Genomic DNA, 22,665 nt, shown 5'->3' on the forward strand with positions numbered 1-22,665 from the left:
AAGGCAGTGTAATGAAGTGGTCTTTAAGAGAAGCAGTCTATCAGCGGAAGTTTAAAATCAGCTCGTAAGTGTATTTACTTGTCTCAGTGTTTAGCGCATTTGCCGTTGCTAGGAAACGCTTATTTTGTTTACTAGGATGAGAGTTGCTGAAATCGCGTTTGGTCTCGTACTGTATCGTGTATCTTGTCAGTGTGTGCACTTGCTTGGCCATTTGTAGTTGATAAACAGGAAAGTGGGTCCAGCTGAATTGAAATGATCATTTGTTGGTTTGGTATAATAAAGGTTATTATACCGCGGCAGCGGTCGCGGCAGTCGTCGTGTGAAGCCCTCTTAGTGTGAAGACCATCGACTCTACCGTGCGACTCCACCGGGCAGGGACACCGGCAAGGGATAGTAGTAGCTTTTTATTTAATTTCTTTATTTTCTTAAATATGTGGGTAGATAGTATTTATAGAGTTGTAACTTTTTAGTTTTAGTTACTTTTTCTTATTTGTAAGTCGCTTTGGACAAAAGCGTCTGCTAAATGACAAAAGTAAAAGTAAGTAAGTAAATGGATGAACTGATTAATCAAAGGCTACGTCATGAAGTCTGATCAAGCTGGCGGATGGATATGATGTTGTGTTGGCAGTCTGCTCTAGTTCCTGCTCTGCCTCATGATTTCTGAGCATTGAGAGGAACGTCAGTGGTACAGAATTTATTTTACTGTAATGGGCCACACAGCGTGAGCAGTTCGTTGCCAAAAAATTAATTAATTTAAAAAATACTCTCTTTCAATTAGCACGTTATGCTTCACATAAAATCTATATGAAGCGCAGTTATGGGGAAAATATGCAGAGATTGTCAGAATACGATTGACTTGCTTAAAAAATATATAATAGTTACTGCTAAAAATATATTTTGCTTCCAAGCGACAAAATCTGTTAGCAGGTTGGGAACTATTTCTTCAGGAAATCTCTGTAGGCGGAGGGATACAATCCTTCAGTGCGAAACACGAACAGGTGTATGACGCGAAACAGTCAGTCAATGCAACCGTTCACCATCATCACAAAACCCTAGTTACAAGTACACCTCTCTTACTTACACCGTATTTGCTAAATATATGTGTAATTGTATCACGAAGCACAGCTGTAAAGGAGATTCAACATGACGTAAGGTAAGAAGACATCAGATTTGTTGGTTTGCTAGCTCGGTGGCTAATCGTAGCGGAAAGTGTATTGATTACTGATGCTTGGGTGGCTTTAGCCAATGACTGTTAGTATCTCTGAGCGCTTTTATATGTTTTAGTGTATTGTTTATGTCAGATGTATTTTACTCAGTAACGGTATTGACTATGAAAGTGGCACACAGATTTCAATGTCCTCTCAGCGGTAGTTTTGAGAGTGTCGTATATTATTAAGAAGAATATGTTCATATTTAGAGAGCTTCGTTACATGATTTGCCATTTAAGTGTAATAATACTGTTTTGGCACGAAACACCCATGAACATTTCGTCTTGTTCTGAGGTGTTCAACTCAATAGTGCATCGAAGTTTGCTTGACGACAGCTTCAGTATTTACTTCAAACGCAGTAAGTTAGTCTTGTCAGTCTAGAGATGCTTGTCTTATGCCGCAGTGATTATGAATTTCCCGTGTTTTTATTAGGTTTGGTACCGCTCCGTTATTCTGATTCATTATTGTGAACTCATTTCAGGTGCCATATGGTAAATGACTCGCCCTGCCATTGATTATTTGCATATTTTGTTTAAGGACTCTATCGACTGTAAATTATGAATGCTGTATTATGAATTATGAATGAATGATGTTCTTTTATTTTCTGTAAGACACAAAATATGATGTTAGACCGAGTTAGACCAAACGGCTTCAGTCGCCATTCACTTTCATTACACTTTTCTCCATACAATGAAAGTGAATGGTGACCAAGTTTGTCATTCTGCTTAGCATCTATTTTTGTGTTCCACAGAAGAAAGTCAGTCATAAAGGTGATAGAATGATGAATTACTTTTCACCTTTGGTAAAGATTAAAGGTGACATTTGACATTTTTGCTTGTACACTTTAATTACTAGAATAATAGTTCTTCATCATGACTACTTAATCTTATTTAATACAATTAGATGTAAGCATGTATTGGCTCAAACAGCATTTGAACTGCACTGAATGGGTTTAAGTGAGTTTTCCTTCTGTCCTTAGGAATGGAGTGCAACAATTGGGTCCCCTAAATAAAAATCACATGTATTTTTTCCATAAAGGAATTTATTTTTAACACTAACTTGTAAGCCTTTAAAAACAAACCTACTGCAAGATGTTAGGTTGTTAAGTACAACATTGAAGCATCAGACTGCATTATTTCAACTTATTTAAATTGTTTATCAGCAGAATTCCTGGTGAAAATCTACATTGCCCATGGCTCTGCAAAGAAATCTTCACTAATAGAGTGCAAACCGTCCAGTTCCGCAAGTTCAAAAGGAAATTGATTTTCAACATGACTGATAAACCTTTAAAGACAGACCTGTTGTCAGCTCTGAAGTTGTTCATTGATTTTATATACCCATCTTATTACATTGATTCAACTTATTTTCAAAATAATCGTGTTTCATAGCAGAATTCATGGATTCTACAGAATTCATAAAAACTACATTACCCAAGATATTGACGTATATTTTTTCTTCCATCTGGTATTCCCTTTAGGGGTTCCATTTTTTTAAATGGAAATGTCCTAGCCTTATGAGCAGTTGTTTTATGCTAATCGACGGACTGTTATGTTAATAAGTGCCATCATTTGGTTATGTTTATTATATTAATGTTTCAGCACATTACAATCATTATATGGCTTGAGTTAAGGTAGAACATTATGAAATGAAATTATGTTTTGGAGGCAAAAAAAGGTCAATATTTTCAGGTGTTCTATCAATTTTGGCCACCACTGTATGTGCATATTGTACAAGAAAATATCAAATCTATTGTAAATGTAAATCTTTAAATCAGTAGTTTTATATCATTTTTAATTTAACTGTCATTCACAACGCATCATGGGATTGTAGTTCTTTTTTGTCCGATTTTCAAATACGTTTTTGCTTCAAATCGAAGTTTGTGTTGTGATTCACCTTGTAGCTGGTTGGTTTGGATCATGGCTTGTAACTCTTAAACTAAAACTTAAAAAATCTTTATTGGGAAAATGAATGGGAAAACCGCTGAAGTGGGAAGGTGCTGTTGTACACTAAGACAGTGGTTTTCAATCCTGGTCCTGGGGACCCACTGCTCTGCACATTTATGTCTCCCTTATCTGACACACTCAGTTCAGACACACAAAATGTGCAAAGCAGTGGGTCCCCAGGACCAGGATTGAAAACCACTGCTCTAAGGTTTGAAAGATTGAGGCCCGGTTTCATAGACGGGGCTTAGCCTAAACCAGGATTAGGCCATAGTTCAATTAGGACATTTAAGTCATTTTTATAAACTTGCCTTAGAAAAAAGCATTACTGGTGTGCATCTTAAGACGAAACAAAGGCACTGACATGTTTTATGATCAGTCAGTGCAAGTTTCTTTCAGTTGATACAGCTCAGATTTACATTTTAGTCTAGGACTAGGCTTAAGCCTTGTCTGTGAAACCGGGGGTGATTGTGCTTCCAAAGTAATCAACAACTTTGCTTCTAAAGATTCCTTCATTTGTTTAAAGTTTTGGATTTGTCTTTAAATCGGCCACTCCCTTGACATGTGTGTAGTGTGGCTGTAAGGTTCGGCTCTGTTTATCTAGTGTGGTTCACATCCTCATTAATTACAGGGCAGGTCAGGAGATCCTGCACACTCTCAGAAATAAAGGTACAGAAGCTGTCACTGGGGTGGTACCTTTTCAAAAGGTACACTTTTGTACCTATTAGGTTCAAATATGTACACTTTAAGGTACCAAAATGGACCCTTACAAACATGTAATTTTTGAAAAGGTACTGCCCCAGTGACAACTTTTGTACACTTATTTCTGAGAGTGCAGAGAGCACCAGCTTATGACACCCAGTTCTTCGGATTGGCCTCTGAGTGCATTATGTGTCCAGCTGTGATCAAAAATGAGCACTGCCAACCTCAATGAGAGAGCTCCCCCTGTCTCTCATCAGCCCCACCTCCATCTTTCCTTCCTCCAGCTTCTTCTAGTCACAACACACAGTGAGTCATGAAGCACGCTGCCCCCATCCCTCCCTCTGTTCTCCCCATCCCACTGTCGTCAGAGAGCAGCCACGTGCCTCCTCACTCCGCTCATGGCATGAATGGCCTTCGGTTGGCAGGCGTCTCTCTCAACCACAGTCTCACACACACACCAATGTTGTTTTCGTGGTGTGATTTTTTTTTTTTTTTAATATTATGTTGTACATTAGTTTTTAATTCAGTTAGCCTTCAAGTAACAAAACTGTTTTTTGTTGTTATTGTTGTTGTATAATAAGCTGAATAATTATTCTGCCTACTTTGATGTGATCTGGTCTACTTTCATTAGCAGCTAGCAGTCCAGACTATATTTCCTGAGAGTATTGGGATTTGTAATTTACTGTTAGAGGATATTATAAGATTTCAGAGTTTCTTAGAGTGTCTTCAGGGAGCATTGACTCCTCTCACTCACTGATCGCTAATGTGGTGCCTTCAGCTCCTCGCCTCTATCTTTTTGGTTGCTGTGGGGTCTGTTGCCATAGGGATGATGCTAGCAGTGGCGTTCGCAGCTTGATGAGGAATGTCATTGTTAGTAAGTGTTTGTTTGTGATGGAGACTCCTACAGAGAGCCAGCAGCTGATGGATGGCAGTCGGCAGTGTTGTCATGACTGTCCTCTAATGAGGCCCAAACACACTGAAAGGTCTGTTGTGCATGGATCTGGATTAATTTGAGTTTGTAATTGGATGAAGTGATACTTTTATTCAAGGGCCTTAAGTCGCTCTGTATTTATGTTTTCAGATACATTATTTTCATTGACTAAAATTATAAATGTTTTTCATTGAATTCTTTGCAAAATGTAAAAAGAAAATTATTTACAAAATTGAAAGAAAATTTGCTTACAATGCAAAACTTACTTGACAATTTTACACTCTTACTGATGATTTCAAGATTGTTACAAGTCATTGTTGTCCTATATTGACTAGCGGTGGGAATCTTCAGGCCTTTCACGACCCGATCCGATTCCGATTCTGGGAGTCACGGTCCGATTCTTGATCTACATTTTTTTCCCCAATGAATTCTTCTGCTGTGTAAATCCATCTTTACAACTTTACATTTGAACCAAAATTGCAGTTTCTATGCTTTTTGTTTATAGTTGGAATCTCAGTATGTCAGTACTGCCATCTTAAAAATAGGGGTGTGAATCTTCACTGGTTTCACGATGCAATTCAATTACGATTATCACTATCAGCTCAATATCAAGATGCGTCTCAGTTTTCAGTATTACTGCACACGGCTATATTTTCATATACATTTTATATCAAATTTATTTTGTGCAAAATTTACTTCATTTTTTTTGTTTTATTATATGCAGGCTACTTTAAAAAAAAAAAATACTTATTTAGAATAAGTGTTCTTTAAGTATCCGAAAGTTTACAGACAATAGTTAAGGGTTTTTCTTTTTTTCCTCATAATTATTGCCGTTTGATTATTACTGATGAGATCATAGACAGTGGCAGCTTTAACAGGCTGCATTCACACTAATGCACAGATCTATTTTGATATATCAGATGTTTTGTCCTGCTCTGAAAACATAACTGACTGTGTGTTCATCAATTTCGTATGAAAGTATTCGAAAATGCCAGTGCATTTAACCGCAGCCGCAATCAAGCTTCAGGACCAACAAACACAAAGCGCGCGTGAAAGTCTGTCAGTGCGCGAGTTTCGTGCATCTAATAGTACTGCATTCCAAACTGCATAAATGAAAGCATATCTAAAGTAAAACACGGCGGGTGGAAGCACAACACCGTCAAGCAATGTGCACGTGTCTCACAGAGCAAATTCTGTGCAATGAAGCCCACCGCATCTCTAGCGCGCACATGTGTCATATACGAGAAAAACCCCAGCTCAGAATCGATTCTGGAATTATAACATTGTCTTGTTCTCAACCAGGCGAAGAGCAAATTTTAAAATGACTTAAAATTATTTGAAATAAACTAAAACAACGAAAAATCTAGTTACCTATTCTTATTTTAATTCACCCCCTCAACAACTTTTTTTATTTGAAGAAGAAGAATCTGGATCCCCACAGTTTTGGAAAACTAGGATATACTAAATCATTTCATATCACAATTATAAAATTGTGTCATTTTGATTTATAGACCTGGAAAGTCAAGCATGCTAATACAATTATGTAACTCCATGGCCATTTGTATGGGGAATATAGAGTTTTCTAGTAATTCAAAGCTCCCAATATTTTATTGGGTAGAAATTGAGAGGAAAAAATAGGCGTACTTGTAAAAATCCTTATCCTTAATTCTAAATTACATCTTAAATGAACTGGACATGAAATGGGGCCTTTGAATATTGTAGTAGGGAATTTAGGCTGAATCACAGAAAACCATGTTTGCAGGACATAAAAATGGATGCACAAGGATGACATTTTTTGATGGCAGGTCTTTCTTATTGCTGATCTGTTAAAGGCTAGATTTTTCACCATTCATCCAGGCCCACATAAATCAATACACAACCACAGGACGTTGGTGTCTAGGTCTTTTTACTTTACGGTGACTATAAGACTCTGTTATTGTCCTTTATGTGAAGTAACAATGCCTGGCACAGAAACCAGTGAAAGGCTGTTTCCAGGAGGTCCTGTGCTTGCATTATGCATGTCCAGATAACATCTACTTTTTTCCATTGCTCTCTTTCTTACATGATGTTGAACACACACACACTGGCAGAGCAGGAAGATAAGCTCTGGTGCATTTATAGAGCAGTCCTACGCTCCATTCCCAAAGAGATGTTGGCTTTCGTTCAACAAGGAAGTGATTTATTTTAAACAAATGAGGAAATTGAATTGTGCATTAGCATACCCTCTAAAAGCCTCTGGCTGGTTCAGCAGTCATAAACTGTTGAGTTTCTTGAAACACTGGAGCAGAGACCAAATGATCTGTAGAAGGGCTTAAAGGTGCGAATCCTGGTATCAGTTTTGCAATCCTTCCTTCTGATGTGGGTGGGTCTATAATCACGTATCCCCCTCTCTCACGCAGTTTAGTGGAGAAACAAAGGCTGCCTTATGCTGTACACGCAGCTGATGTCAGTGTCATGTAGAGAGAAGTCGAGTAAGGTACTGTGTCGTCTATGGGCTCACTGGCATGATTAATTTATCCGAACATGCTGTGCTGCTGAAGATTTAGCTTGCAGTCCTGTGTAACTGTGTTGATTTGGAGAACTGGAGCACGAAGGAGGACAGTATTAAGGTGCCTGCAGCTCAAGCGACTCTTCACTTCCTCATAGCAGACTTCTTTTTTTCTTTTTAATTGCACTAAAGTGACGTTGTTATATGATATTCTGCCTAGTTCAGTCCTTTAAACGCCTATTTTGAGGTGATTATTTCTAGAGGCTGTGAATGGCATTGATCACTTGAGTAATTACGCACTTTGTATGGCTTTGTATTGTTTTGGTCTCCTTATCTAGGGCCTGTGAACCTTGACCTGACCTGCTCCAGCTGGACTCCTCTTTAGACGCTAAAGAAACACTCTTCAAACTCCAGGACCATGTCAAGTAAGCTTACTGCTGCATGAATACACAAAATAAAAATGGCAGCAGTTGGATTTGTGTATTGTACAGTTAATATGGTTTTCTGTTCTCTTTAGCGGGTAATTATACTCCAGCCCCAGGGGGCCCTTTTTCGGCCCTCACACCCAGCATGTGGCCCCAGGACATTTTGGCAAAGTACTGTCAGGTAGTTTACTAATATATATTATTTTTCTTTTTGTTCTTGTTCCTTGTTTAAAATGCTCTGTGGCAGATAGGGTAAACGTACCTATTAAGCTCATGTACCCATAAAGCACACTTCCATATTTGTGCTCCGATTATAAAAAGAAAAAATAATTTATTATCCTACTTGATGTCTTAACCAATTGATATGTTTGTTACTATATACCTCCTAGAATCTCAAGTCAATCAGATCATTGCACACTGAGATATGGGTCTCTGTGAGTTCACTCTGTCTGGCGGCCATTTTGAAACCCCTTAAATGTGCATTTTTAGATGTTTAAGCCTTTATTTTGGGTATTTTTCACTACTTTATGTAAAATTTAAGAGATTAATGTTTAGACTTTTGCATATTATAACCTGGAACCTGGATGTGTGAAATAATTAGAGTTGGATCCAAAAGATAGTTTTAGCAACACAGCGCTGATGCTACAGAACACAGTTAGCTGACTAGCTGTATAAGATTGTGTGCTACGCTAACATATTACTTCACAGGCATTACTGGCTTGTACTTTTACATCCATAATATTATCAATTTACACTTTATTGCTGGTCTGTGGTTTTACAGTACTGTAATTTTTAAAGATTTGATATTATTGTAAGGTGAGCTTAAAGGGTACGCTACTATGAAAACCACACAGATTCAGTGTGACTTTAATAAGAAAAAGTATAATTTCATAGATATTGTTAATAATAGCTGTTCATAGTCAAATATGTATGAACTTAATACATGACCTAGACTATTTATTTAGCAAAACCCTGTCATTTTAATAAATATTACATGAAATTTATAAAAAATTGTTGCTGCTTTAATTAAGCTCAGTGTGCTCTCTTTAAGCTCTTCCACATTGAACGTCTATGTAAATACTTCAGAAACAGACTTTAGCTATTAACTGATGGTTGTCACTTTAAGTTAAGTTAATCGATTTTCTATGGATTCTGTCAACTCAAATCTACAGACTGGCTCTGATCTTTGGCATCTTCTCCAGACTGTAAATCTGTCGAATCGGGGGAAAATTGTGTAGTGTATTCTATCCATAAGAGACTCTAGATAAGTTAATATCCATTTAAAAAGAGATTTCATAATGAGGCTAGATTCTGTGTTCATCCCCATGAATTAAATGTTTTATTGGTTTGTTTTATTTGATTTTTGAATGCGTGTTACTTAGCTGAACATGGACTAGTCTAGATGATGCAATGTGCTTAGATGACTCTTCACGATGAATATATAACTGATCGAATCGAATGCCTTGTTGCTTGATTTTAGTGTTCTGTTTTTTTGTGATTGACTTTGTACCTTCAAAGAAATATTTTTACAATTATTCTTTAAAAAAAATCCCCTAAAATAAACAAGAATTCTTAATAAAACATGATGTGGGCTTAATGGGAACAGGGGTGTGCAGCACAGCCAGACTTTTTGAATTTAATGATGTATATCTTAATTGAAATGCTTTTGTCATTTAAAATTAAATTAAATGTTTTTGTGTGAGAAATTAATATTTTATTTTAACATAATTGTTTTGTACTGAAACCAATATCTTGTGCACTAAAAATGTCTCGATGTAGATTTTGGTGAGCTTAATAGGTACCTTTACCCTAAATGTTATTCTGTTATTGTAACATCTTCATTGTTATGGGAAGTGGTTCATTTCTCAGAGATGTTGTTCTGACTGTTGCAGAAAGACCCCAATATGGAAGCAGAACTGAAGTATGATGAATTTGGGTTCCGGATCGATAGTGAAGGTTAGTGTGGGAACATAAACACTCATAAAAAATTTAACAGGACTCAACCTTAACGCATATCTAGGACAACCACAGAAGAAAAAAAACAACTAAAGAACTAAAGCTGTCTTTACATTGCAAAGAATTTATGCCTAGGCTGAACTTTGCATAATATATTATTTTGAACCATCTCAGGTAGTTTTTAATAATACATGAAATTGATCAAAAGTGACAGTGAAGACATTTATATTGTTACAAAATATTTCTGTTTAAAATAAATGCTGTTCTTCTGAACTTTCTATTTACCAAATGTATCATGGTTTCCACAACTGATTTCAGCAGACAATAATAAGAAATGTTTCTTCATTACTAAGTCAGCATATTAAAATTATTTCAGAAGGATCATGTGACACTGAAGTAAGGACTGCTATATATATATATATATATATATATATATATGAAAATTCTGTCATTAATTACTCATCCTCATGTTGTTCCAAGGATAGACAGCAAGGTGAACTATCCCTTTAAAAAAATCAGTAACACTTTAGTATAGGGACCAATTCTCACTGTTAACTAGTTGTTTATTAGCATAGCTATTATTAACATTGGCTATTTATTAGTGCTTATAAAGCACATATTCTGCATGACCGTATTATAACTTACTAACTATTAATAAGCAGCAAATTAGGAATTTATTGAGGTTAAAGGTGGGGTATGTATTTAAAAAAAAATGCTGACTATGTATTTTTTTAGAAAACTGAGTCGGGCCGAGTACCAAAACAAACTTGTAGCCAATCAGCATTAAGGGGGCGTGTCTACAGAAGAGAGAGGTCTGAGTGAACATGACAGACATTAGCCGAGCGACGACAGAAAGATAGAGATGGCAGGTAAAAAACAAAAGAAGGCTTACACCGTGTCTACACCAGACGCGACAGTTGTCGTGTCACGCCGAGCCAAACAGCTAAAGTCTGTCTACACTGGACGCGAGAAATCGACCGTTGAAAATCACTTGAAATTTGTGTTAATACGTCATAAATAGAACGGGGCAGCAGTTTACTGTCGGGGATTTGTGGTGTCCCATCCAGTGTAGACAGCATCACTGATTATAATGAGTTCTATAGGATTTTGTCGCGCCGGGCCACTCACGTCCGGTGTAGACAAGGTGTTACGATAAGGCAAGAATAGTAGGGTCTGAATACTTAGGACCATGTGATATTTCAGTTTTTCTTTTTTAATAAATCTTCAAAAATGTAAACAATTCTGTGTTTTTCTGTCAATATGGGGTGCTGTGTGTACATTAATGAGGAAAAAAAATGAACTTAAATGATTTTAGCAAATGGCTGCAATATAACAAAGAGTGAAAAATTTAAGGGGGTCTGAATACTTTCCGTACCCACTGTATATAGATGTAGATGTACCAAACATATGCTACCAAAAGAAATACCATCTGACCCATTTAAAAACATTTAACAATCTTTCAGTCTGGGTATCACACTAATGTGTTGTTAAAGTGTGTTAAATCGTGAAGGCTGTGCTAGAGATACACCAACAGCCTCATCATGTTGATCCTCTGGAGGGATCTGGAGAGAGGAGCAGGTGTAGTGGACATGACAGTGCTATGTTCTCCTGGAGTCTGTGGTGACCTGCAGTATTCCTCTCTCAGACGGCATATGCTGGGAGAAGCAAACACAAGTTTAAATCACATTCACTGCTGACCATGCTTTTCCACTTGGCCTCCATCACATCTGTTAAGTTACACACCACCGCGGTGTTTGAAGCAGATGCATTAGTGAAGTCCAGTCTCTTCACCTGCACTAACGCACCGAGGCCCGGTAGATACCGTCCTATTTCTTGTTAGGAAGCCTGTGGACTCGATGTCCTGACAGGCTGGAGTTTGTGCAACCTCCACAAACACAGTAATTTACCATGACAACGATAAATTGAAATAAAAATAACTACCGAAAACACACTGACTTGCGCGCGCTCAAAGCAGAGTGCGGCACACGACTCCCTTATATGACGTAATATGACGCGATGTTAAAAAAAAACGTTTTTTAAGAACTTGTCAAGGAAAGCCTCACTTTATCTACATTTGTGCACTTGCGTCTTGTAAAACATTTTCAAATCCTGCATTAACGGTTCATGTGGTATTTTCATACAAGGTTGTATATTCATTTGAAAAAAATGTTAACCTGCAATATGCACTTTGAGAGTTGTTGTTTTTTCTGTTTCAGACGGGGTTGAGACAAGTAAATGGCATCATGGTGAGGGAGCTCCTCAGAGAGAGGACCCTCAGCAAAGACTTCGCTGGCAAGCCCATCTGGAGTTCACACACAATCATACTGTAGGAGACCTGACATGGGAAAAGATCTCCCCCACCCTGGCTCGCTCTGACCGCCTTCGGACCCTGGTGCTGGGGGGCATACCACACAGCATGAGACCACAAGTTAGCACTGAAAACCTGTTTATCAAACCTCTAAATGTGCTTTTGTTTGTGTTTTTACCTCACCACATATTTAAGGCTGTCTTTGTATTGTTACATACCATCAGGCAGCTAATCTGCTGATGTAATGTTCCCATGGCAACCATGTTAATGCTTGAGGGATTCTTTGTGTCGCTGAAATAGGACATGATGTCTTGGTAATATCTTGTTTATGCTGTATTGCTATTTTCAGAGATTCCCATGAGAACAGCGGTGCGTTTCAAATCTAAGATCTTCCAACCTGCATCTCTGCTGGATCTTTGTGTGTTTATCTGTCTTGTTCCTCATTGTCTCTTTCATATGCATTCCCTCAGTTGTGGATGCGTTTGTCAGGGGCCCTGCAGAAAAAGAGAACATCAGAAATTTCCTACAGGGAAATCGTCAAAAACAGCTCTAATGATGACACTACAGCAGCCAAACAGGTACATGTCATCTCTGCCACAGATATTATGTAATCAGGGATTTATTTGAAATGGACTTACATTTCAAATAAATGCTGTTCTGTTCAGCTTTGAGAATCCTGGAAAAAAATGGAATACGGTTTCCACAAAAATATTAGGCAACACAACTGCAACATTGATAGCAATAAGAAATGTTTCTTGAACGCCAAATCAGCATATTCAAATTATTTCTGAATCTGATTTTTGACACTGAAAATTCAGCTTTGCCATTTACAGGAATAAATGTATTTAAAAATTTGATGAATAATGAGTGTTTCATTTAAAAAATATATATCAGTAGGTTTACATTGTGTTGCAAACATACGTAAAGCTTAAATTTTTATTTATCTTAAAATAAATAAACACATCAAAAGGGAACTCGATATGCATTTAAAAACCGATACATCTTCTTCAATAATCGTTTTTGATTTATTTTAATTTGGAGATTGTTGCAGGTAACATTGATAAGAATTTATCTGTGATTTGTTTGATTACTTCATTAGAAATTTTTCTTTTCAATTGAAAGCTCAGTTCATGCATACACCTCAGACTTTACATAGCCGTCTTCCAGTATTGTTTTTATTATGCTTGTCTCTCTGTCTGTGCTGCAGATAGAAAAGGATCTTTTGCGGACCATGCCCACTAATGCGTGCTTCAGCACCTTGTCGAGTGTTGGGGTCCCCAAACTCAGGCGGGTCCTGAGAGGGCTGGCGTGGCTGTATCCAGACATCGGCTACTGTCAGGGCACAGGCATGGTGGGAAGCGACCTAATCACATTCTCTCTGTTGTCTAACATTTGGCTCATCGGTTGTCAGACTCTGAGGTGTGTGTTTCTCTTTGATACAGGTGGTGTCCTGTCTGCTGCTGTTTCTGGAGGAGGAGGATGCTCTGTGGATGATGTGTGCTCTGATAGAGGACCTGCTGCCTCCCTCATACTTCTCCTCCACGCTGTTGGGAGTTCAAACCGACCAGCGCGTGCTCAGACAGCTCATAGTGCAGTATCTGCCGAGTCTAGACCAGCTGCTACAGGAGCATGACATTGGTGAGATACAAACAGCCTCAAAAATATCTAACGCAGGATACTTTTTTTTTTTATCAGTTTTGCTCCAAAGAGTTATTCCTCCAAAATATGTACAGTAAAGAGCATTCAAATCTTCGTTTTCCCTCTCAGAGCTTTCTTTAATCACGCTGCACTGGTTCCTCACTGCCTTTGCCAGTGTGGTGGACATCCGCATCCTGTTGCGAATCTGGGACCTGCTCTTCTACGAGGCCTCAGTGGTGCTCTTCCAGGTTACGCTGAGCATGCTGAAGATCAAGGTTGTTTAACTTTATTCAAAGACTTCTATCTTTCTATTAACTAAGCCTTTAATGGTTAAACAAGGCAGTGATGAGTGTTTGATTTGACACACAGTCAATAATAATGGGGTTTTTTTGTGTTGTAAAGGAGGAAGAACTGGTATCATCTGAGAACTCGGCCTCCATCTTTAACACACTCTCAGATCTGCCCAGTCAACTAGAGGATGGGGCGGCAGTGCTGGGCGAGGCTATGCGTCTGGCAGGATCTCTGTCTCAGGAAAGCCTGGATGCACACAGACACAAGCATCTTGCCTATATTCTGGCAGAGCAGGCCCAGCTCAACTCTGGCAACTCCCATTCCCTCCACACCAACCTCAACAAGGTAGAGAACATGAACAGCATCTTGGGTCATCATCTGTGATGCCCACATTTTGACACACTTTATTTGCAATATACAAAATGTGAATTCAGGCTCACTCGTACGCGTGTGTCATTGTTTAGGTGGTCCGCAGACAGAGCCTGCATAGGAAATCCACCCTGAGCTCGCTTCTCTGGGGGGAGGACGAGGTGGAGGCGCTGAAGGCCAAAAACATTAAACAGACGGAGCTGGTGGCAGCACTGAGAGAAGCCATCAGTCGGACCGCAGAGCACTTTCACTGCCTGGACCCCCGCAACTGCAGCACTGTAAGAGCCACTCGATCACATGAATCACATTTTAGAATCTGTCAGGAATAATTCAATTAGAAACAGAACATTTGCACTGAAACAGCAACACTGACTCATGTACCTGATGACTCACTGAGTTTTTTTTGTTGAATTGCATGAATTAGGCCTATGCATCAAGAAATTAGCTGCACACTCGCATTCCCAGTAAACAGACCACCATGAGTCATGGAGAGTCTCGAGTAATTAATCAATTATAATCATTAATTAGTCAGATGTCAAACCAGATATCTCATTTGATAATGCTGTATAATAATAATTTCTCTTTATAGTTGCCATATTAAAATTAAGCTGGAAAAAAAACTCTTGTCCAGCGTACTTTTTTCCAGTAATAATAATAGTAATCATTATTGTTGTTTTGTTTGTTGTGTTTAATTATAATAATAATAATTGTAATTATTGCAATATTTGAATAAATAATAATACAATATTTTAATTATTGGAATAATAATAATCATTAATATGGTTGTTTTTGTTGTTGTTGATTATTATTATTATTATTATTACCATACCTGTGTGGCTTATTTTGCTATTATTATTATTATTATTATTATTTATTAATAACTACTATTTTGTAAATTATTATTCTTATTATTATGGTTGTGAATTATTATAATAATAATAATACTAATAAAACAATAACAATTATAGTAAATGTTTATTAATAATAATAATTACAAACATATGTTGTCATTTAATTATAATTTGTAGTAGTAGTAGCAATATTTTTATTTCAACCCCTAAAATGTTTGTATTTATATTAACATTTGTTTATACATTTCTTGTCTCTCTCTCTCTAGGAGTTGACTCCAGACTATACTATGGAGAGTCATCAAAGGGATCACGAGAACTTCCTGGTTGTGTCTCGGAATCGTCGGAGACGAGCCAAAGCCTTGCTGGACTTTGAGCGGCACGACGATGATGAACTGGGCTTTCGGAAGAATGACATCATCACAGTGAGCACCTGCTGTTGCCTTCATCTAAACTTGTTAACTGATACCTTGCCTTTGTTTTTTGACTGTATGTCTGTGTTTATTCTCAGATCATCTCACAGAAAGATGAGCACTGCTGGGTTGGAGAGCTGAACGGCCTGAGAGGTGAGCTGAGATGCCATTATAATATCTTTGATTTTCAGAAATGATTCCAACTACACATAACCTACATACAACTCATTACACCAACCGGTATTTCCCACAAACCTTTTGTCCCATTAGGCTGGTTTCCTGCTAAATTTGTGGAAGTCTTGGATGAACGCAGTAAAGAGGTAATAGCTTTGCTTTTGGATTGTGTCCGAATTCCTGTTAATAGGGGATAAATGATTTAACTGTCTCATGCACATGTTCTTGTCGTTCAGTACTCTCTGGCTGGAGATGACACTGTAACTGCGGCAGTGAATGACTTGGTCAGAGGCACGTTGTGTCCTGCTCTCAAGGCCATCTTTCAGCACGGCCTGAAGAAGCCCTCCATACTGGGAGGACCCTGTCACCCCTGGCTCTTCATCGAGGAGGTAGGAGCAGGTTGTGTTTCCTATAGAAATTAATATACATTTAGATACACGTCATCACTTGACTTCATCTTAAAAAAAAAACCTTTGATTTCTTTCCTTAAACTCTCCCTGTCTAGCTAGTACTTACTCTGAACAATGCCTGAAACTTTGTATTGCAAGCACTTCCTGTGTCTATTTGCCTCTTTACAATGAGTATCGCTTATTGTATTTCTCAATTTGTAAGTCGCTTTGGCTAAAAGTGTCTGCTAAATGAATAAATGTAATGAATAAATAAATGTCAAGTGAATGAAAGAGGTGTGTGTGTTGATCACAGGCAGCCAGCAGAGAAGTGGAGAGAGACTTCAACTCTGTCTACTCCAGACTGGTGCTCTGTAAGACCTACAGGTGAGACATGTAGTTACATAAGATCTCACCTTCTCTAATTTTCATGATAGTGTTTTGCTGATATGATAGCCACTTCATCTCTTTAGGTTGGATGAAGATGGGAAGGTGCTCACACCTGAAGAGCTTCTTTACAGGGTGAGTTTTACAGAAGAATAAACCTGAAAAATGTTTTATCAGCTATAAGGGTGGTTGAGCACTGGTTTTACGTTTGTACACCGAGCGCTCTCTGTCTGTCATTTTAGGCAGTGCAGTCTGTCAACATGAGTCACGACTCTGCACACGTTCAGATGGACATCAAGTTTCGCTCGCTCATCTGTGTAGGCTTAAAGTAAGTCAACCTGCTGTTAAACCATCTTTGTTTTCTTTTCTTTTCCCATAATGCAAGCTTGCGGCATTACTGTCTTCATCTGCGTGTGTTGTGTTAGTGAGCAGGTGCTGCACCTGTGGCTGGAGGTGTTGTGTTCCAGTATGAGTGCCGTGGAGAAATGGTACTATCCCTGGTCCTTCCTGCGCAGTCCTGGCTGGGTTCAGATAAAATGTGAACTCAGGTAAGACTGAGCCTCTGTTGATGGGCTGAAACTGAGCTCATAATTTGTTCAAAAAGAAGTGGGAACTGAAATGGAATCATACAGTTTAAATAAAGACACTTTCTAATTTGTTGATGGGTCATTCCTTGTAAAAATCAACCAAATTTTAATTTTATTTTGTCAATATTGTTCTCAAGAAAGATAAACATATATAGTGATGAAAGCAGAAATATGAAATATCTTTCATCTGTATTTACTATAAAAGTTTCTGTTTTATGTAGGGGGGGTCAAAATGACAATTCAGAGACAAATTACATTGGTGTAAAAATGAAGAAAGATGGTAGCATCATTGTTATTTTTACACAGAGATTGGTAGCTCTATTAGTGAAATCTGATGGCTTTAGCAGTCTTTGTTGCATTATAGGCCAATGGTGACCATTCGAAAATGCGGAAAAAGCACTTTTCAAATTTTTTTTCTCTAATGTTGGCTTGCCTGTAACTCTGTCCCCCGGTTTCAAAGACAAGGTTTAAGCCTAGTCCTAGACTAAAAGGTAAGTCTTAGCTGTTTCAACTGAAATAAACTTGCATTGATTGATCTTAAAACATACCAGTGTCTCAAGATGCACACCAGTAATGTTTTTTTCTAAGCATTTTTATACAAATTACTTAAATGTCCTAATTGAACTATGGCCTAATCCTGGCTTAGTCTAAGCCCTGTCTGTGAAACCGGGCCAAGAAGTATTAAAGATATCTTAATTCCCTTTTAGATGTTGGGTCTCAACAAACTTTCCTTTTGACATCTTCATTTTAAAGCCCTGTATAATTCTGTTCCAGAGATATTAGAAATTCAATATGGCTCCAGAAGTAAACTGTTAAATTGTACATATATTCAATGGTCAAAAACCAAATGTGCATCACTTTGCATAAATATGATACTACTTTTCTTTTAAAGAGGAATATCTGAAGAGCAAATAATGTTGAAACTAGAAATGTGTCTTGTTTCCTTCTGTCAAAACAACTGCATTGAACATACCTGTCGGAGTGCCATAAATACTTTTTCAGAAGTTTGCGTGCTTGTAACACAAAAAGTATTTAATTACACTGAACAAAATTATAAACGCAACATTATTTTTGCCCCATTTTTCATGAGCTGAACTCAAAAGATCTAAGACTTTTTCTATGTACACAAAAGGCCTATTTCGCTCAAATATTGTTCACAAATCTGTCTAAATCTGTGTTAATGAGCACTTCTCCTTTGCCGAGATAATCCATCCACCTCACAGGTGTGGCATATCAAGATGCTGATTAGACAGCATGATTATTGCACAGGTGTGCCTTAGGCTGGCCACAATAAAAGGCCACTTTAAAATGTGAGAAGTGCTCACTAACACAGATTTAGACAGATTTGTGAACAATATTTGAGAGAAATAGGCCTTTTGTGTACAAAGAAAATGTCTTAGATCTTTGAGTTCAGCTCACGAAAAACGGGGGCAAAAACAAAAGTGTTGCGTTTATAATTTTGTTCAGTGTATGATATTTGATTATGGTTTCTAAGAAAATTTTCTTTTCATTTTTAAGGCCCTGTATTGTTTAATCCCAGAGATATTGTTGAACCCTACCCATTTTCAATGGTAGAAAACCAAATGTGATTTTGTGTTTATCTATCTAGTCATCACTGTTGACACTGCAAATATTCAAATAATAACAGGAACCCAGGGTTTATTTTGACCCCCCTCTAAAAAATAGTGGATTACTCTGTAAATATGCATTGATGACTTTTGATATTTTTTTGCTTTCTTCTTTATGTATTTCTTTCAACAGAAAAAGTTTAACAAAATCAAAAATTTGAGCCGAGGACCTCTGGTCTAGTCAAGACTAGTCACAGAAATAGTTGCAATATTCATATATTAATTCTGTTGATCTACATTTTTATTGTATTATTGTTAAAAGAATATTAACATATGTTCTCGTAAGCCATAGTGATTATTTTTGGAGCAAATCTCTTCACAAATTGGTCTAAATGATTTCTTTAGTTTAATAAATGTTTACCAGTGCTCCATTTTAATCACCTGAATAAAAGATCAACTCAATAATTTTTCATGTTTTTGAAAGAAATCTCTTACCAAGTCTGCATTTATTTGATGAGAAATACAGTAAAACCATACGATTGTGAAATATTACAATTTAAAATTATTTTTCTGTTTTAATATACTTCAAAAATCATGTAAACATTACATGCTCTCATAAATCATAGAGATTATTTTTTGAGCAAATTCAGTTCATAAGTTGGTCTGACTGATTCATTGCTAAATGATCTGAATTAATTGGTCAATCATGTATGCTGAAATGACTTCCATAAATGTTTTTTTTTATTTGGAGTGTATTACTGACAAGGGTTTGTATGTCCTACTTTCAGAGTTCTCTCAAAGTTTGCCTTCAGTCTCTCCCAAGACTGTGAGCTGCCTGCCAAAAAAGAGGTGAGAGATTGGCACTTCCTCCTCACATTCACTCAACATCTCACATGTCCTCCCACACAGACACACACACAGACAGGATAACATGCGTCTGCGTGTTTGTCTGCCATTCCAGAAGTCTCCTGTTCTCAAATCAGAAGTGGTGGATGTCTTGGTGCAACATCACCTCTTTAGTTGGGACCTCTTGGTAATGCTAGCAACTAGTTACTAGCCTGCTGCTTAATAATTAGCTGTGGAAGCAGTCAGTGGTGGTAGTAGTAGTGCTTGGTGTGTCCCGCTCTCCAGTTCACTGCTGTTTACATAGTGGCTTCACATAATGTGAACTAAATCTTTAAAAACCAGTTCAGCAGCTTTTGTGCGGAATGCTAATGAAACTCTAAAGCAAATGCTACTCTCCATTACACTGTAAGAAAAAAAAAGTTGAGCCAACTTAAAATTTTAAGGCAACCAGCTTCTGCAGATTTTTGAGTTATCTCAACTTATTTTTGTAGGAGATTCTCAACTTTTTTTTTGTATAAACTTAAAACAAGTTGAGAACTCAAAAATCTACTGAAGCTGGTTGTCTTAATTTTAAGTTGGCTAATTTTTTTTTTTTTTTACAGTGTATGTTTAGTTCAGACAGATGCTTGTATACCTGTGTGCTTGGAAAGATAAAGGCCTGCTCACACCAAGTCCTATGTAACTAAATGGCAAAAACTAATTTTGCACCAGCACTATTCACAATGAAACTAATACTGATTTTTTTTTTTTTCACTTTTTACCAGTGCTCCATTTGAATCATGTGAATAAAATAAATAATTAATTTGTTTTTGAAAGATGTCTTTTAGTAAGGTTGCGCTTATTTGATCACAATTGCATTAAAATCTATTGCTAAGGATTATTAAAATGTTTTAAGAATTTTCTATTTTAATATATTTTAAAATATATTTATTCCTGTGATGACAGCTGAATTTTCAGCATCATTACTCCAGTCTTCAGAAATCATTCTAATATGATGATTTGATGCTCAGGAAACAATTATTATAATCAGTGCTGAAAACAGTTGTGCTGATTAACATTTTTATATATTTTTTCAGGATTCTTTGTTGTGCTGCTTAATATTTTTATAAATAGTTTTTTCAGGATTCTTTGATGAATAGAAAGTGCAAAAGAACAACATTTATTTCCAAATGTCTTTACTGTTACTTTTGATCAATTTAATGTGTCCTTGCTGAATAAAAGTATTTGTTTCTTTAAAAAAAATCTTTCTGATTACAAACTTTTGAGTGGTGGTGTTAAATATGATATGTTGATAAGCTCATTGGAAGATGCCACTCAATTTTTATTTATTGGCACCTTAACATTTGAAAAATCATTTTGGGATAGGAATTGATAGTTTAATTCAAAATTTTGTCATGCATAAATTCGGACTTTATGTGAAAAGGTTTTAGGGGTGAATATTCTGGGTGTCTGACAGACTTCCTGTGATAAGTTGCTTTCACATTCAGGGTGGGAATTGCCTGGTGTTTAATGGAATGATATTGCAATTATGAATTCTACATCCTTCCTTCAGTCTGGATTTAGACTTGATGCTGATGGAAATCATCACTGTTGTCTGGAAGTAGCACTGGGAGGCATTACCTGGTGTTGAGACTCCTCAGTGACTCCACATTCACCTGAAACATGAGACCGTTAGCGCTAATGTTAGCTTGTAGTTGTAGAGGAATTTCCACCCTGACCTTTAGATGTGTTGTTTGTGCACCGTGCTTCTCGTGTCACCGTGACCTTCTTGTCTTGAGCTCTCAAGCACTGATAGAGTGCCATGTTTAATTACAGCAGGATCGTCGTGAAAATCAGCAGGAATGCGGAGCACAGCCATTTGTTTTTAATTAGTTCAACCATTCGAGGCAACGGAGCATCATTTAATCAGCGCAGTGCAGATGTGAAGACACATTATCTAATGGCTCACTTTACCCCACTCTTTTTCCAGGAGAAGGAGCAGAGGCCTCTGAAGGAGGGAGTTCAGGACATGTTGGTGAAACATCACCTCTTCAGCTGGGATATTGATGGCTAAACCATCACACACTTCCTGTGCGCTGCAAACACACAGACCAAATCACTCTCCATCTGCAGAAAAACCGGGATCACACGTGAAATTCATGTTCACTCGTTGTACTGCTTTATGTCAAAAAATGGTGAGTGTTTGTGTGTCTTGGCACAATAGTTTCACTTTTTGTGACTCTTGTAAGAGTCTGTCTGTACAAAGGAGAAGTTCTTTGCCAAGATTTCACACAGAATCAGACTAAGGACTGCCTGCAAACACTTCCTCTCCTCCAAAGCTAAATAAATGTTGCACCATTTGGGGCACGACTAGAGTGGTCATGAATGAATGTAGGATTTTCACCCTTTTGTCCATTTACTCTTAAGTAGTCTTGACTGCCAGTGATCTCTGGATAGTGGGGAAGATGTAAGTCCAGCTCTTATGTTCCTGAAGGATTGTCTTGAAGAGCTAATTCATTGTCTGGATGATCACGTTTGTGTTTATCAGACATGTGCAATCACATGTGATTAAACATATCTTCAGAGGACTTTCCAAATATGATTGTTTCCAAAATAGCTGTATAATTAAAAATAAATAAATCCTGTGGGTACCACCACCCCACATCCGTAATATCCCATTGCATCCACAGCAAACTAATGATGGCAGGTGACAGGAAACTCATTCACTACTTACAGGTCTCTTTCTGTCATTCTGACTGCAGCATTAAAACACTTGATTGAATCTGCCTCAACATGAAGGACATCACTGATTCAGTGTTGTTGGTGTGGCAATGAATCAGCTTTGTGTTATATATTTTGCTATTTCTTATAAACCATGTAAAGTATAAAGAAGAGTGAAGTAGTATTTAGCATTTTTTTTGAGATGTGAAATAGAAGAAAGTCCAGTGCTGCATTACAGTCTACAGAGTCATAATGGGCCACTATGAATGAGTGATGCAGAAGAGCTTTGTGTCTTATCTGCAAGAGCCTGCAGTGGCACAGTTAGATGTTAGAGTAAATGAAAGAAAAAGGATCCATTTTATAGTTCTTGTAATTGGTAGACATGGTTGTTTTGAACCAAAAACTAGTCTGTAATGGTTGAGCATGACCAAACTCGCAGGGCTTTAGATCATATCCACGATCACTGATAATATGTACGTAAATAAAAATCTATATCTGTA

General features: G+C 37.4%; 1 protein-coding gene across 3 annotated transcripts; it reads left to right on the top strand.

Annotated features, from left to right (window-relative positions):
• Window positions 1–970: 970 nt before the first annotated feature.
• On the top strand, window positions 971–22,665 carry LOC306869008 (small G protein signaling modulator 3-like). 3 transcript variants are annotated; one of them, XM_079415538.1, is made up of 22 exons: window positions 986–1,153; window positions 7,608–7,694; window positions 7,787–7,875; window positions 9,587–9,650; window positions 10,386–10,519; window positions 11,867–12,078; window positions 12,429–12,536; window positions 13,166–13,309; window positions 13,401–13,596; window positions 13,726–13,871; window positions 13,999–14,232; window positions 14,352–14,534; window positions 15,374–15,529; window positions 15,616–15,670; window positions 15,788–15,837; window positions 15,928–16,080; window positions 16,394–16,464; window positions 16,551–16,599; window positions 16,707–16,792; window positions 16,890–17,012; window positions 19,408–19,468; window positions 21,435–22,665. In XM_079415538.1, exons 5-22 carry the CDS (start codon window positions 10,513–10,515, stop codon window positions 21,516–21,518), a joined length of 2,118 nt encoding a protein of 705 aa, XP_079271664.1. In that variant the 5' UTR covers window positions 986–1,153; window positions 7,608–7,694; window positions 7,787–7,875; window positions 9,587–9,650; window positions 10,386–10,512; the 3' UTR covers window positions 21,519–22,665. The 3 variants fall into 3 exon arrangements, with proteins under 3 accessions (XP_079271662.1, XP_079271664.1, XP_079271663.1); XM_079415536.1 differs by lacking the exon at window positions 10,386–10,519 and having other exon boundaries at window positions 971–1,153; XM_079415537.1 differs by lacking the exons at window positions 986–1,153; window positions 10,386–10,519 and adding an exon at window positions 7,177–7,390.

The sequence above is a fragment of the Barbus barbus genome (genome assembly GCF_936440315.1).
Source record: "Barbus barbus genome assembly, chromosome: 4".
Classification (NCBI taxonomy): domain Eukaryota; kingdom Metazoa; phylum Chordata; class Actinopteri; order Cypriniformes; family Cyprinidae; genus Barbus; species Barbus barbus.